Below are 15804 nucleotides of genomic sequence, written 5' to 3'. Positions count from 1 at the left end.
TCTCTTAAAAGCCATCACTTAATGAGCAGAAGACAAAGGATGATTTTTTTTTTTCCGGTAAACTGAGACTAGAATTAATAGATAATCATTTCCCCTTTAATTCCATGTGCCATCAAATACCACCTTAAATATTACTCTGGTTATCTGTCAGGCAGATAGTTTTCAGGAAAGGATTTTATTGGTTCAGTGGATTCTCTCACTAGCTTACTAAACTACTCCTTCCTGTTCTTTCCCCAGTTTACCAAGGCAGTGAAGTACTTTGGGGAAGACTCGAGCAAAATGCAGCCGGATGAGTTCTTTGGGATCTTTGATCAGTTTCTTCAAGCTGTGACTGAGGCCAAGCAGGAGAACGAAAACCTGAGGAAAAGGAAGGAGGAGGAGGAGCGTCGGGCACGCATGGAAGCACAGGTTAGAAGAAAACCTGCTCGCTGCGATCTTTCGTGTTCGTACTGTAGGCCTGGTTGAGTCAATGTCCGCGTGTGCATCAGGATGCTAGACAGGGAGGAACTGAGACGGGGACTGTTTCATTAGCATGTGCTCAGAAATGTAGGATTCATTTCAGTCCTCGGGGCTAGTGTGGGGTGGGACTTTGGAAGTTCTGCATCTTGACCTAATTCTGCTGCCTTTGACATGGATGGTGGAACTTCCAGTGACTTCAATGGGAACAGTTAAGCGTATGCTGAGAACTTTTGGAAATCCCACCTGGAACCACCTAGGTCCGTCTCTTCCCCTTGAGAGGAAGGATGGTCTTGTGAAGAGGGCACTGGGATGTAGAAGACCTGGGTCCAGCCTATCCAGCTGTGCCCCGGACTTCCTGTGATCTCGGACAAGTCACTTCATCTCTCTGAGTCTGTTTCCAAGCTGTAAAATGGGGATAATACTGACTTGATTTCTCCCACCCTAGTGTGTCTTGTCTGTTTAGACTGTGAGGTCTCCAGGAAAGGCCCTCCCCCCCATCTAAATCAACAAGGATGGTTAGCTTTATAGAGCAGGGAATCTCTCTCTCTGTGCATGTGTAGCCCACGGCACAATGGTGCCTCCATCTCAGGTGGGTCCTCTAAGTGCAACTGTAATATAAATAGTACATGCTGCTAATTGCTTCTCTTCAAAGCATTATCAATTTTGCTCCAGGCAGCAGAGTCAAAAGGGACCTGTGGCTTTAAGATAACCATAGATTGCAGTCCAATACGGGTCCCTAATGACTTCAGATCAGGCACAACTATTTTGCCTTTGGAAACTGTGTGAGCCAGGACGGAAGTGAAATCTTGCATTAAGCCAGATGTTTCATAGATTCCAAGGCCAGAAGGGACCATTGCGATCATCTAGTCTGACCTCCTGTATAACACAGGCCCCAGAACTTCCTCAAAATAATTCCTAGAGCAGAGCTTTTAGGAAAAACCTCCAAGCTTGATTTAAAAATTGTTAGTGATGGAGAATCTAGCACAACCCTCAGTAAATTGTTCAGTGGTTAATTACTCCCACCGTTAAAAAGTTCTGTCTTATATCCAGTCTCAATTTGCCTAGTTTCAACTTCAAGCCATTAGATCATGTTAGACTTTTCTCTGCTAGACGGAAGAGCCCATTAAATATTCGTTCCCCTTTAGGTCCTCATAGACTGTAATCAAGTCACCCCTTAGCTTTCTTTTCGTTAAGCTAACTAGATTGAGCTCTTTGAGTCTCACTGTAAGGCATGTTTTCTATTCCTTGAATCATTCTTGAGGCTCTTCTCTGAGCCCTCTCCAATGTATCAACATCCTTCTCGACTTGTGGGTACCCGCGCTGGACACAGTATTCCAGCATCAGTTGCACCAGCGTCAAATACAGACACTCTCTGCTACTACTCGAAATTCCCCTATTTATGCATCTCAGGATCGCATTAGCTCTTTTGGCCACAGTATTGCAGTGGGAGCTGGGGGCATGGATCAGCCTTAACGTCACACTCCCCATCAGTGGCCTGGTCGAGCAAGCTAACGATCTAACCAGACAACCAACCAGTGGTGAATCCTGGTCACGTGCCGCCTGAGGCATGTTGCACGTACACTAAGAAGAAGTGGGAGCTCGTGTTCAGCTGATTATCCAACACGACCCCCAAATCTTTTTCAGAATCACCTTATGAGAGTCCTAACGGCTGCAGTTTCCTGCTGTGGACAAGTCACCATCTCAGTAGGCAGGCAATGCTGCAGACTCAGTTTCTCAGTACGTGGCCTCTCATGATCTGATGGGAAAAAGGAGCCAAGTTCATTGGGGTGCTCAACTCCACAGAGCTTATCGAGCTTGCCTCAAGCATAAATTTGGCCCCACTGTGTTCAGTTCTGATAACTGATATAAAGGTTTTGATAGTCACTATGGCGTGCCTGAGCAGAGATGCCTGAGCCTCTTTCATAGGAGAGAAGGACAAAACCGGGATTGTTCTCCCAAAAGCAACTCCAGCGGTGTGATGTTGCTGCACTGTGCATAGGAAGCTCGCCATGTTACCACAGTCACTGTCCTGGAATCCCACCAATATACATAGCTGCTAAGCAGCGACCAAAATAGATAACTACGTCTACTGGCCAGCTGTCGAACATACACTGGTTCTGGGGCACTTGTGGTGGTGTTTTTAAGTAAAGGATGAGATCGCTGTGGAGTGGGGGTCCGTCAAACAAAGGCTGCTCCCTGCTAGTGCCCTAAGGGGCTTAGATCACCCCAAATAGGCTGGGGACAGATGGGGCTGCGGCCTTTGTCTTCTGTCTCCACCCCTGCCCCTTGTATTCAGCCAGCATTGCCAGGCCTGGCTGAAAACACCAAAAGAATTTCATCAATTTTTCTTTATTTCCTTCCTCCCATTGAAATGTGTAAAAGTGTGTCTCTGACTAGCTCGATCACTGATCGGAACATGAGGGAATGTTAGTTGAATTTTTCCTTTTAATTTTTTGAATGGGGATTTTTTTTCCCAATATTGAAATCCAGAAAATCTCAATGTTTCGGCCAGGCCAGGCATGGACAGGGGCGTGCGCTGCTGCCCCCAAAGGGTGTGTTGCGCAGAGGGCCCGCTTCCCGTGCACACTGTGGGGGCACAGCACACGTGCACTGCAGACCCGGGGGCTCCCGAAAGTGCTGCTAGACCAAGGGTGGCCAACCTGTGGCTCCGGAGCCCTGTGCGGCTCTTCAGAAGTTTAATATGCGGCTCCTCAGATAGGCACCAGCTCCGGGGCTGGAGCTACAAGCGCCAACTTTCCAGTGTGTGGGGGGTGCTCACGGCTCAACCCCGGGCCCTGCCCCCACTCCACCTTTCCCCCCCCTCCCCTGAGCCTGCTGTGCCCTCGCTCCTCTCCGTCCCCCTCCAAGCCTCCTGCACGCCACGAAACAGCTGATCGGGTGGTGCGGGGAGGAAGGAAGGGGGAGGTGCTGATCGGGAGGCGCTGGGAGCGGGGGGGTGGGAGCTGTTGGGGGGCTGCTGAGGTATTACTGTGGCTCTTTGGCGATGTACATTGGTAAATTCTGGCTCCTTCTCAGGCTCAGGTTGGCCACCCCTGTGCTAGAGCAACGCAGCTCTAGTCGCAGCGGTACCTGAAGGCTTATTACACTAGCAGGTTGTCCTGCTTCAAAGCAATACGGCCCCGTACTCTGGATTCAGGTATACTGGGATGTCTGTGCTTTATACTGCTATTGCTTTCCGGTTTGAGAGGGAGAATAAGTAGACCAGTCAGTCACCTCTGTACTAATATAACTGCATCCATTCAAGCGGTTGTAGCCGTATAGCCATTTCGATTTAAAAAGAAAATCACACCCCAATCCACAGAGGGAGGATGGTAAATTACTTAAATGTAGACCAGGCCAAAAAACGAAAACAAGGCCTTAAATTATATACAGGTCAATGTGTTACAAAAAATGAGCTGGATTATTTTTCTTCTTGGTTCCCCCCAGCTGAAAGAACAGCGCGAGCGGGAGCGCAAGGCCAGAAAGGCGAAAGAAAACAGTGAGGAAGGTGGGGAGTTTGACGACCTCGTTTCGGCTTTACGGTCAGGTGAAGTCTTTGACAAAGACCTTTCAAAACTGAAACGGAATCGCAAGCGCATCACCAACCAGCTGATGGACAGCAGCCGCGAGAGGCCGGTCACCAAACTCAACTTCTGATCCTTTGGTTTTGTAAACATTTTTTTAGAAAACTGATTAGCAGTCTTTTTGAAGTGGCTAGGATTTTTCATTATACTGCCTTGTAATTCAAACCGAAACAGTGGCACACTCTTTCTGTGTGTGTGTGTGTGTGTGTGTGCGCGTGTGTGTTGTGTATATAAAAAGTCTGGTTGTTGGTATGTATGGAGAATATAAGTGTCTGTCTGTCTCTGTCAAGCAGGACAGTGTATATATGTGTGCCACACAAACACGTATATAGACACTGGTCACTGAGTGCAAATTCCATTTTCTTTCCTTCAACCACATTGTTCAAAAAGTAGTTATTCTGGTGCACAAGCACAACATTGTGTCTCCTAAGAAAGAGATGACAAAAACATTCCTTGTAGTAAACAAAGGCATTGAGAAATATTTTCTACTTGGTCTCCCTTTGGAATTTTTTATCTTGGTGTAACTGGTGTTGGAGAGCACAGAGAGAAACAAAAATGGCACTGCTATCCTAACCATTGGTGCTGGGGTGTCATCACGGACTGCTGGGGATCAGCCTGGAGACCGCAGTGGTGGTGTAAGAATACAGTTATGTTAAAGTCTACTAGGAAAGCCTTGCACACAGTCTGAAGTGTGTTTAAAAAAAAAAAAGAAAAAAGTCAAGTGGAAACAATCCATTTTATTATTATTCAAGACTTGAACATCTGTGCTCTTGTGCGGGTTCCAGTGAGTTCCGTACTGTACACTCTCTTGATAATCCCTTTTCAGTTGTTTTTGGGAAGCACTGTACTTCTCTTTCCACAACCCTTGCTCTTGATGAAGACAGATTATCACAGTGTGCTTATTGCTATAACAATACATAGACATAGTTCTAACTTGACAGCGTTTTCTTGCCCATGACAAATAGGAAGCGGGGGAGGGAGGGGCTCTCTGCTGAGACAAAGAGCATCAACTTTGTGTTGTCATTTCCCCCCCTTCGCCCTCCCCCATTTTTCTATTCAGTGGGACAAACTGTATCCTCTGTAAGGCCAGGTCTGCGCTGAAAAGTTAAGTCAACCGAACTATGTCGCTCAGGGGTGTGAAAAATCTCCTGAGCGATGTAGTTCAGCCGACCTAACCCCTGGTGCAGACGGTGCTAGGTCAATGGAAGAACTCTTCTGTTGGCCTAGCAGCCTTCTCTTGAGGAGATGGACGACCTACAGTGACGGTAGTCATAGCGGGTGTCCACACTGAAGCACTACAGCGGCGCAGCACGCAGTTATGCTGCTGTAGCTTTTCTAGTGTAGACGTAACCTAAATGTAGGTCAGAACTGAAGGTCTTTTAAACCAATGCACAAAGGACTTGATCTGAAACCCATTGTGTCGAGGGACAGGCCCCCATTGACTTCAGTGGGCTTTGAACCGGGCCGCTTGTTTTTAACAGACATACAGTAGCAATGATGCCAAGAAATATTTCTCTCTTAACAATGTACTTTTTCAAGTGGTTTGCTGTTTATATTGTCATTAAAATTTGTTAGCAAAACTACCTGTAAAATGTCAGTCCAAAAAAAACCCCAAAGCTCAGGGAGTAAAATAGTAACAAGTAATAAATACATAAATTTAAAAAAAAAATTAAAAAAATTGGAAAATAAAAAGTAAATGCCATTAACCTAGTAACACTTAATATTCTTAAATTATACAGAATATATGGAAGACTGTTACTTTTTGCTTTTATTTATTTGTGATGGTTTTATTTTTTTTAAACCAACAAACTTTTATACCATCAATATTCTTATGATCTTTTTGTTTTTTGTTCTTTTTCCTGTGGAGAGATTAGTTTGTCCCTGTTGTACTAGATATTAACACTATTCGAAATAAGTTTTTCATGTAATGGGTATTATCGGTGGGATTGGGATGTCATTTTTCCTATATGTACTGTATAGCAAATGTGCTGTTTAACCTAATTGTATAAAAATATGGTTCTTAGCACCTAGAGCCGGCCCGGGGTCTCTGTGCTTTCTGAAAGCTGTGAAGTATCACTCTAAAAAGAGTTGTCAAGAACAGTGGTCTTACAATTTTTGTTTTTCCTCATTGCAACGTTCGACACACTGTAAGTATAAAAAAAAGCGTATAAAGTAGTAATAAATATAAAGTTACGGCTCAGTAAAGTCCTGCACCTCCTATCAAAGCAACTGCGAAACCTGGAAATTTTCAAAGATTGGGAGTGAAGCACTTTGTTTTAAGAAGAAGGGAAAAAAACGTTTAATGGTGATTCTTGTTCCTTAACTAAAGTGCCTCTATTTATATTTTCTATTTATGGCTTAAGAAATTTGGGCTGACACAATTTAGGGAACGGACTCTTTTTGGTGGGTGGGGGAGTCTCATGTCTGATGATCTGAGGAATGGTCAGTTAATTGTTTAGCTAGAATAATGCGTTTTGAAAAGGCCTCCAGCCCTGCATTGGGATCCCGCTTCCGCAGCCTGTGTAGCCAGGAGGTGCTCTCGGGCTTCACCCTGTGGGATTCCCGTGGAGGCTCGGGAGCTTAGTTGCCCTTCCAGATCATTCTTGTTTTCCATCAGCCTGGTTATTGGGCTGCGTTTGCTATTTAGTTTTCTTTCCAAACAAAAGGCCGTGTGCAGGTAATTTCATGTGCCATTGTTGAAAGCTACTTTTAAACAGGTGCTGGTGTCGGTAGCCACTCTTCTCTTGGGTGTGTATTTTACAGATTTTTTTTTTAATAATGCCAAAAAGGAAAAAATTACTTGTGAACTGAAGTATATGTCATGGACCTTCGTAGCTTAATAGTCAACCAAGTTAGGTGCAAGAATGTTAGTAGTTTAGCTGCCAGGAAATGCTGTGTATGTTATGAGACTGTACATTTTTTAAGATGGCAATATGCAATAAAGCAAAAGAATTGCATTGAGTGTACATCCACGGAGCCCACGAGTTATTTTTCAAGCCGACTTGTAGAGCAGCCATTCCTGTGTGTCCTCAGAAGAAAGTGAAGCAGCCTATTTTGGATAGTTTCGAGTAGGCTGCCGATCCCTAAGGACAGATGAAACAAAAAACGTGTTGGTTTTTTTTAAATGAGTTCACAAAGGGCCAGATTCTAGTCTGTCTGTTGCCAGTGTAAGCCTGGAGTATCAACCTGTGTGCTGGTACAGTCTGCATATTGAGCACCTCACAGCCAGTGAATTCACTCTGGTGGCACCCCTGAAAGGGAAGGAATTACTGTCTCCATTTCGCTAAGGAACAAAAGATTAAAAGCAAAGCTTTCCAAAGAGTCTGAAAGTCAATAGGACTTAGACTCCTGAGTCAGGTAAGCCCTTTTGCCCTAAGTGACTCACCCCAGGTCGCTCAGGAAGTCTGTGGCAGTCGGGAATGGAGCCCAGAGTGGAGGAGGTGCTGCAGTTTAACAGAGCCTGGCCCAAGGCAGAGCAATAAAGTGAGGAGGGAGAGATCTACTCTTCGCTGTGGAGCAGAGGGGGTTTGAGGGAGGGGGAGAGCAGGCAGAGCAATGAGGTTGGTCAGATTGGGGTATCTGAAGGGCAGGGAGATGAAAACATGGATGGGGGAGGGGAATAGCATAGACATGGGTAGGGTGGGAGGAACAGGAGAAAGGGGAGAACAGGGCTACCTGAGCAAGGAACAGCTAAGTGAGGGGCTGGGGGGAGAAATATATTTTTGTCTAGTGCCCTTGTGTGATCAAAAGGGCAGGTCAGCCGCTGATTGCAATCTGAGGTTGCAGTCCGACCGGGCGCAGAGTCAGTGTGAAGTGTCTGCACCACTCACGCCTAGCTGTGTGAGTTGACATGGGGCATAAGTGGTGCGTCGACCTCCTGCCATTGCTCTGCACAGGGCTGAGTGAGACCGGATTCCAGTGTTCAGAGACCAATTTCAGATGTTCCTGCAGGACTGATTGTGCATCCAGCCCCCACCCCTCCAGCTCAGAAGAGATTGCGGGCGGGGGAGGGCTTGGGAGAGGAGGTTGCTGTGTCAGTTAACTGAGACCCGTGGCGAAGGCAGTGCCGCCGAAGAGGATGCAGCAGTCAGCGCTGTGCTTGTTTACTAACGCGCGCCGTGACCATGAATGGAAAAGGGTATCTTTGTTTCTGAGGCACAATCATTTACATGTATCCTCTTCCTAACCTTTGAAACTGTCTCTTGTGATTACTGAATTCCTTATGCCTGGATCCGGGGAACAGCGAGTCCCTGCGGATGCCCTTGGGTCTGGTGCCACGAAGGAGACAGGGCTGTGCAATACCGAGCAGACATTGCTGGCTGGGTACTGATTGCAGCCAAGCCGAGCGGTGAGTTGTGGCATCTGCCATGTTTCTGAACACACTGGTCTAGCCCATCTGCTGATCCTAGTGCTTTTGTTTCTGGAAATCTTTAGAGCATAAGAACGGCTGGACCCACAGTCCGTCTAGCCCGGTATCCTGTCTTCCGACAGCAGCCGGTGCCACATGCTTCAGGGGGAATGAACAGAACAGCGCAACTGTGTGTCCTCCATCCCTGGTCACTCAGTCAGAGGTTTTGGGATACCTGGGTCTCTGACCACCTTGGCTAATAGCCATTGACAGATCTATCCTCCATGAACTTTAATTTTCTTTTCTCAGGCAGCACCCTGTGACCTACTTCAGGCAAACGGCTCACTGGCTGCATGGGGCAGGGGAGGTGAGAGGGCTCAGAAATCCTCATCCCACCCCCCTCAACCCCCCATCTCCTTCTGTCTCTGAAGTGCAGATACAAGACAGAATCCCAACGTAGCAGCTCCTCGAATAACAGCCCGGGCCCAGCGGGTGTAGCCAGAGGTGCGCCGTGGCCCTGGTCCCAGCATGCTTATTGCCATGCGGCAGCAGAGGCCAGCTGGGAGTGGAGCAGAGGGGCAGTGAGTCACAATGATCCTGTTTGGAGCAGGGGCAACAGCACTCCCCTAGATGGCCCCTGCGTAGGTAGAATGGCCCTGGAATGTTCTGCTCAGCTGTTGCCACTCCTGCAAATGGCTCTGGGTGGCAAGGCAGCATTTTGTGCTCCATGCCAAGGAGCCCCCTTGGGACTGCAGGGAGCAAGAGAGATCAGCCTCTCCTTTATTGCCTCTGGGCTGAGGGTGGGGAGATCTGCATGTTGCACTTCAGCCGGCTTGTGAATAAATATCCATAGCCAGAACCCACCCACCTAGGGCCTAGCTCACTGGGAAATTAGACCTTATCTTCTCCCTCACCAGATGACAGCAGGATAACAAACGTTTTAAAGAGATGTGAACAGCCAAACTCTGTCACTGGGGAAGTCACTGTGCTGGGCACTACACAGCGTGTCCCATGAGCTGTCCCTTCCACGAACTCCAAATGGCTAAACAAAAATCGATTCTTAAAAGAAGGCTGGAAGTAGGTGACTTTCCCCACCAGCTCCAGGCAGGGCTGGATTTAGGCACAGGCTTTGTATCAAGGGGCACAGTACCTGGAGTCATGGGAGTGTCAGAAGCTCAGATTTAAAAATAAAAAGGAAATCTCTGGCCCTCATGTCTGTAAAGAAAAGCCTGGCCCTGCAAGCCGAGTGTAACTAACGCTGCTGCGCCTGAGGCCAGTCTGAAGCAATCGGTCCCAGAGGTGTGCATTGCCCCATTCATCTCTCCTGGGTGTTCAGGCTAAGCCCTGCTGCTTTGGGGGGAGAGCGTACCACTCTACCCCAGCAGGCTCTACCCCAGCAGCTGGGGTAAGTCCTGGGGGGACCCTCTGGAAGAGGGGGTAGATGCCCTGCTGCTGCTCCCATCTTGGCCTCTCTGGGATGGAAATAGGGGTGTGGTGTGGGAGTAGGGCCAGCAGGCGTGGGGAGGAAGGGGGCAGATACAGCACAGGTAGGGCTCTGGCTCTAAGATCTAGTCCTCATGCCTGGGATCTGATTCCACTAACAAATAAAATCGGTGAGACAGGTTAACCACCAGCTGGCCTGCTTCCAGGGGCTCTAGTCCCAGGCTGCTCAGAGCATCCACTCACTCTCTTCTGCCTTCGGCTATAGAACAGTGGTGTGGGATGTGGCTGGCCTCTGCCAGCAGCCCCAACAGGGACCTTTAATCCCTTCCTGCCCTGCTCTAGTGGGCTTTGCCCACCCCAAACCAAAATGCAGAAGTGGGGGTGACTGGTTTGGGGGGAGCGGGAGTGGAAGAAACTCCTTGCTACGTACTGAAGAATAGTCCCTTGTTCAGAGACCGTTTCTGTCTCCATGGCCTGAATCTGAACATCATCCACACACACACACACACCACCCCCCCCACCCCCCCGGTGGAAAGGCGAGTGGAGGAGGCGTTCGCTGCTCAGCAGCACAAAGACCATGTGAAAAATGCCAGTCAGCGAGTTGCAGAGGAAAAGGTCTCACGTGCTCTTTAGCCTTCTCCATGCTTTTTCATCAGTTCAAAACCAAATTACCATAGCAGTAAGTGATGACATGAACCATTGTCTGGCATTTTTACTTTCTTTCCCCTTAACTCTGGTTGAGTCAATTGTCTTTTTATCCTTTCACAACTTACCTGTCTCTGGGTTGGTTGGTTGTAAACCAGTGCCCGGACTGAATTTTTCTTTCCTCTGGTCAGCCTGAGTCGGGGCATTAGTTTGGTTAGGAAAAATTCCCAATAAGCATTAAAAGTGCATGTGCTGAGGGGCGAGAGCTGTGTCCCGCGACATGGGGGAGACTGGTGCCCGAGAGAAGCTCTGTGTTTCACTGAAGTGAAGTCACAGCTTCTGTTTCAGGGCTATAAAGGGAGCTAAAATCCAGGGCAAAGCTTATTTCTACAGCACTTTTCCCCCCAGGGGCTAGTGAATTCCATACTGGAGCACAGTGATTATTTGCAGTATTAATGCTTAAAATACATGTTTTATCAGATCAATTATTTAACTCCCTTTGGGGTCAGGGAATATTAAGTGCCACAGCCTGACTTCAGGACAGCACGTAAGCATGTGCATAAAGTTGAACACATAATGAACACCTAGCTTGTCATTAGTAGATCTCCAAGCACTTTACAAAAGAGAGCAGTATCATTATCCCCATTTTACAGATGGAGAAACTGAGGCACAGGAACGTTCAAATGACTCGTCTCTTGGGTGAGGTGGGACTAGAGCCGAGGTCTCCTGAGCACCAGGCCAGTGCTCTACCCACTAGGCCATGCTGGCTCCCTTGGGTTTAAGTATTCTCACATGCTTTTCTGAATCAGGGTCTAAATAAGGGCTCCTCTATATAATACACAATGGGGGTCACCCTAAAGTGAAGTCATTTGACCTCTCTTCTATCTAATGCAGGGTAGGAGGTGCAATATCCACTCTCTTCATATGGCTCCTTGGACAGAACGTGGTTCCCTGCCTTCTGCTAGAATAGCCATGCCATAGCGCTTCTGGACGTGATGGGGGAGGGGGTTGGTGAAGAAGGTAAAGCAGAGAGCTGACCTGGCTAGTCCAGACTAGGCCGAGCCCTAAGGCTTTCACTATGATGTTTCCTACGAGGTCCATGCAAGGCTGTTTCAGCTCTGGGAGAGCCACCAGCTATCTTACTAGCCTCTGAGATGTTCATGTTGGATTATATTGTCCCCGGGCAACCCTATGTTTTCCTCTGATGCTAAGTAACTGTGCGGGTATTAATCTAGGGAGCTAGACAAAATACCTGGTTAATGCACCGCGATGGCAACAGGGGGTGGATTACTTGATGATTACCTGTTCTGTTCATTCCCTCTGGGGCACCTGGCATTGGCCACTGTCAGCAGACAGGATACTGGGCTAGATGGACCTTTGGTCTGACCCAGTATGGACGTCCTTATGTTCTTATGATCCCCTTCTGACAACAAAAATTACTACATGACCCCAGCAGGGGGGAACTGAAATCTGAGCTTGTCCAGCAAAAGCCCTGCCACCAGGGCCTGAAGTCCTTGAGCTTTGGCCCCAGGCAGTGGGGCTCGGGCTTCAGCCGCAGGCCCCAGCAAGCCTGCCGCCAGCCCTGGCGACCCCATTAACACGGGGTCCCGACCCACAGTTTGAGAACTGCTGGCCTATCGAGTAACTTCACTGTTCCATTGACTCGGCAAGTAAAAGGCGAAAGCGCTCTGAGGCGTGGGGGGGAGAGACAGAGGAGTGCGAAATCCCTTCACAGGTATCCGGCTGACTGCTGGGAGTTTCTTGCCTCTTCCTCCTACGTAGCTAAATGCTCAGGTTAGGGGAACACTTTACTAGGGGCAGCGACTGCTGCTGCTTGGATCCTTGGACAATTATCGTTGCTGCTTCGTGCTCTTGGCCATGGCTCCAAACGGTCTGCGTTTGGGGTGCCTGGCTCACCAGCGCTCCTTCCTGCAGAGGACGATGGCTGGGATGAGCCTGAACATTTTCCTTTCCTAGGTTATGATGTCATGCGGCAAGGACCTTTAGGGCTTGTGCCTTTAATATGGTGACAGGTCACCTTTGGGACAGGGACCGTTTTGTTACAGGGGAATGACACAGCTAGAAGTAGGCATGGCAGGACTCGCGTTTAATTGCTAGGTGTCATTAAATGTCCATTTCTGCTGCTGTCGACAAACAAAACCCACTCAGGAGCAGCTGGTGGACCTGCAGCCTCCCCCGGTTGTGCCTGCAGGGAGCGGGTGTCACCATCCCTGCAGAAGTGCAGGGATCCCTTCGGGGGCCCCTCTCCCCCATCACGGACCCCTTTCCTCACTCCTGTGGCTGCAGGGGGCTCTCTGTGCTGCCACAGAGCCGGTGCCACCTGGGCCCTGCAGGCTCAGGGCATGGGGAAGGCTGCAGTCCTGGTGGGGCAGAGCAGAGACTGGCTGGCTGGGACTGAGAGGAGCCCCACCCCCAGCCCTGGGGGAGGCCAACCCTTTGCTAAATGACTCTGTCCTCATGGCCGGGGCTCATCCTCTACCTCCTCCTTGCAGTCCTGACTGGGGGTCTCTGCTCCCGCAGGTCAGCACTGCAGCTTCCCAAGCACTTTGTGCCCCAGCATCTTAGGCCCCATTGGCTGTGTAGGGAGCCTCCTGCAGCCCCGCTCTCGGCGCTAACCTTACTCCCTCCCCTTCATTGCCAGCACCTGTAACAATAAAAATAAATCTTTAAAATAAACATTGAATTCTGCCCAGCCTGCCTATAAACGACGTTTTCCAAAGTCCTGCCCACCACGCTGCCTTCTTGTGTAAGAACCTGGCAGCTTGGCTTTGATTCCTGGATCTGCCCCTGAAATCCACCCCTATGAGCTTGGACAAGTTACTTAAGGCATCCGACAGGCTTCAGAGTAGCAGCCGTGTTAGTCTGTATCCGCAAAAAGAAAAGGAGTACTTGTGGCACCTTAGAGACTAACCAATTTATTTGAGCATAAGCTTTCGTGAGCTACTGAATGCATCTGATGAAGTGAGCTGTAGCTCACGAAAGCTTATGCTCAAATTGGTTAGTCTCTAAGGTGCCACAAGTCCTCCTGTTCTTTTTAAGGCATCCTAACTCCCACTGGCTCTGGGCCTTAATCTCTCTATGCCTCTGTTTCACCATGAGGATAATGGCACCTACCTTTCTTTAGCGAGTGCTTTCAGATCTCCCAGCTGAAAAGCACTATGGATCACTTGGAAATAGTTCATTCTCAAATGATGAGGGTAAACTGTCTAAAATGCACCGTGACTACAGCACCAGAACCTGGTTGTACTGTGGCTTTATGTTCCCAGCAATTATTTTTCATTTCTAGAGCAGTTGCCTTAGCAACAGCATTAAGTTTTTATCTCAGATCTCACGTGGAAGAAAACCAGGGAGGGCAAAACCATGTATGTGCTTCCTTTGTGGTAAACAAAGGATTTCCTGCAGCCGAAATGACAAGCAGAAGCAGATCTTCATGGAAGCCCTGCACACAGCTCTTGGCCTGCCTGCTCTTCCATGCTCTAGCATGGTTTCACACGGGATGAAGATACAAATGCTGATTTACTGGATTCAAATTACTAAATGCTGAAGATGACGTCTCATTAACCAGATTTTCCATTGCTGAGTTGGGTCCTATATGCAGACTTCTATGACAGACATTTGTGTTCAGTTACATTGGGTCTATTTTCAAGCAATGGATATTTACATTTATAAACACTTAGAAGCAAATCTGCTCTATTTCACCACTGTAAATGTGGAGTAACTCCAGAGAAAAGCATGGGTGTAACTCTGGATTTAATCACATGCATATAAGAGCAGAATTTAGCTTCTAAACTAGCCCTTTGGGGCAGGGGTTGTCTCTTACAACATGGTTTTACAGAGTCTCAGTCAAGGCCTCTAGGAGCTTCTGTGTAACAAATAATATTAGTCAAGATCAGTGTTTCTCAACCTTTCTGGTTCACAGCCCCTTAGTCATAGTCAAAAATGTTTGCGTCCGCTTATGTTTACTGTATAAATATGAGTAAAACATATCTCCGTGACAACACCAAAAGACCAATACAAGTTGTGTGTGTGTGTGTGTGTGTGTGTTTCTAGAGGTTAACAGAGAATATCTGGCCTTGAACAGTGAGGGGAGTGGGGGAGAGAGCTTTTCTGTGCTTAGAGTATAAAATTTTTAATGTCTTGCTACCCCGTCCCCTGACTGCCTTTCATGACCCTGGGCGTCGCGACCCACTGGTTAACAAATGCTGGTCTAGCCGATAGCGCCGCAGTTTCAGACAGATGTGGTTTATCAGCCCACCTGCAGCCCCTGGTCTGCATGTGGGAAGCTCTCAGTGATGTTTTAACTTCAATATCTCATCTGTTTTGTGGCTCTAAAGCAGCCAAAGGCATCCAGGGCTCCTACCCTGTCCACCACAATGCAAGGACAGCAAGCAGTCGGGTGGTACGGGGATCCAGCCCCAGCAGGGAGGGGCCTGTTCTGGAGAAGCTGAAGAGATGTTCTAGGCTTTATAACCTATAGGATTTTTTTGGCGGGGGAAGGGTGGTCAGTCCTTTGGGCATCTGGGAGGACTCTAACCACAAAATGTGGCCCAGAGCATAGTCCCGCAACTAGGGTGATCAGATAGCAAGCGTGAAAAATCGGGACGGGGGTGGGGGGTAATAGAAGCCTATGTAAGAAAAAGCCCCCAAAATCGGGACTGTCCCTATAAAATTGGGACATCTGGTCACCCTACCCCCAATCCACCACTGGCCAGAGACTCAAGATTAAGGCTAGAATGACCCTGAGCTGTGGCTGTGGCCCCATCTCCAGCCAGGGAGCAGCCAGCCCTGCCAGGACCCTCCTCTTGCCCAGCCAGGACCCTCCTTCCTCCCTCAAGCAAGGGATGGGAGTAGCAAGCAGGGGCAGTGAGGGGAAAGGAGCCTCCAGCAGCCCAGCTAGAGAAAGCCCAAGTGATGGCAGGAAGCAGCCAGATTCCCCCTCCCAGTTTAGGGCTGGCAACACAGCTACATCCCCTCCCAAAGGAGGAGTAAGAGGACAAAGCTTCAAGGAGTTGCCTAGGTTATCTGGCCACCAACCCAGGCAAGATACCAGAGCCAGCAAGGAGCACAGCGACCGCTTTATTCCTAAAGCATGTTCCATGCTGCTGACTTGTCAGGCTTAAATTGGGGTAATCAGGCTATTTGCTGACATTTATGTAAATTAGGCAATGCATATTCATCAAAACATGCAAAACAGCACATCAGCTCATTTGGAGCAAATCTGCCGAGTTCCTGCTTTTTCAGCCTTAACTAGTCTGAGTGAGTACTGGGGAAAATGACATTGATCCTGAGCATGAAGAAGGTATT

The 15804-nt window shown here is 48.4% G+C and overlaps 1 protein-coding gene across 2 annotated transcripts in view; it reads left to right on the top strand.

The window, feature by feature from the left end:
* Nucleotides 1–6289, top strand: part of DAAM1 (dishevelled associated activator of morphogenesis 1) — a 188772-nt gene extending 182483 nt beyond the window's left edge. For both annotated transcript variants that reach the window (XM_074956423.1, XM_074956422.1), the window contains 2 exons: nt 238–408; nt 3907–6289. In XM_074956423.1, coding sequence (XP_074812524.1) covers nt 238–408; nt 3907–4116 — 381 coding nt within the window. In that variant the 3' untranslated portion in view covers nt 4117–6289. The remainder of the gene's footprint in view (nt 1–237; nt 409–3906) is intronic.
* Nucleotides 6290–15804: the final 9515 nt, after the last annotated feature.

Source organism: Natator depressus, chromosome 6 (genome assembly GCF_965152275.1).
Source record: "Natator depressus isolate rNatDep1 chromosome 6, rNatDep2.hap1, whole genome shotgun sequence".
In the NCBI taxonomy this organism is placed as follows: Eukaryota; Metazoa; Chordata; order Testudines; family Cheloniidae; genus Natator; species Natator depressus.
Note: the sequence above shows the minus strand (reverse complement) of the source record. Positions and strands in the feature narration are given on the sequence as shown.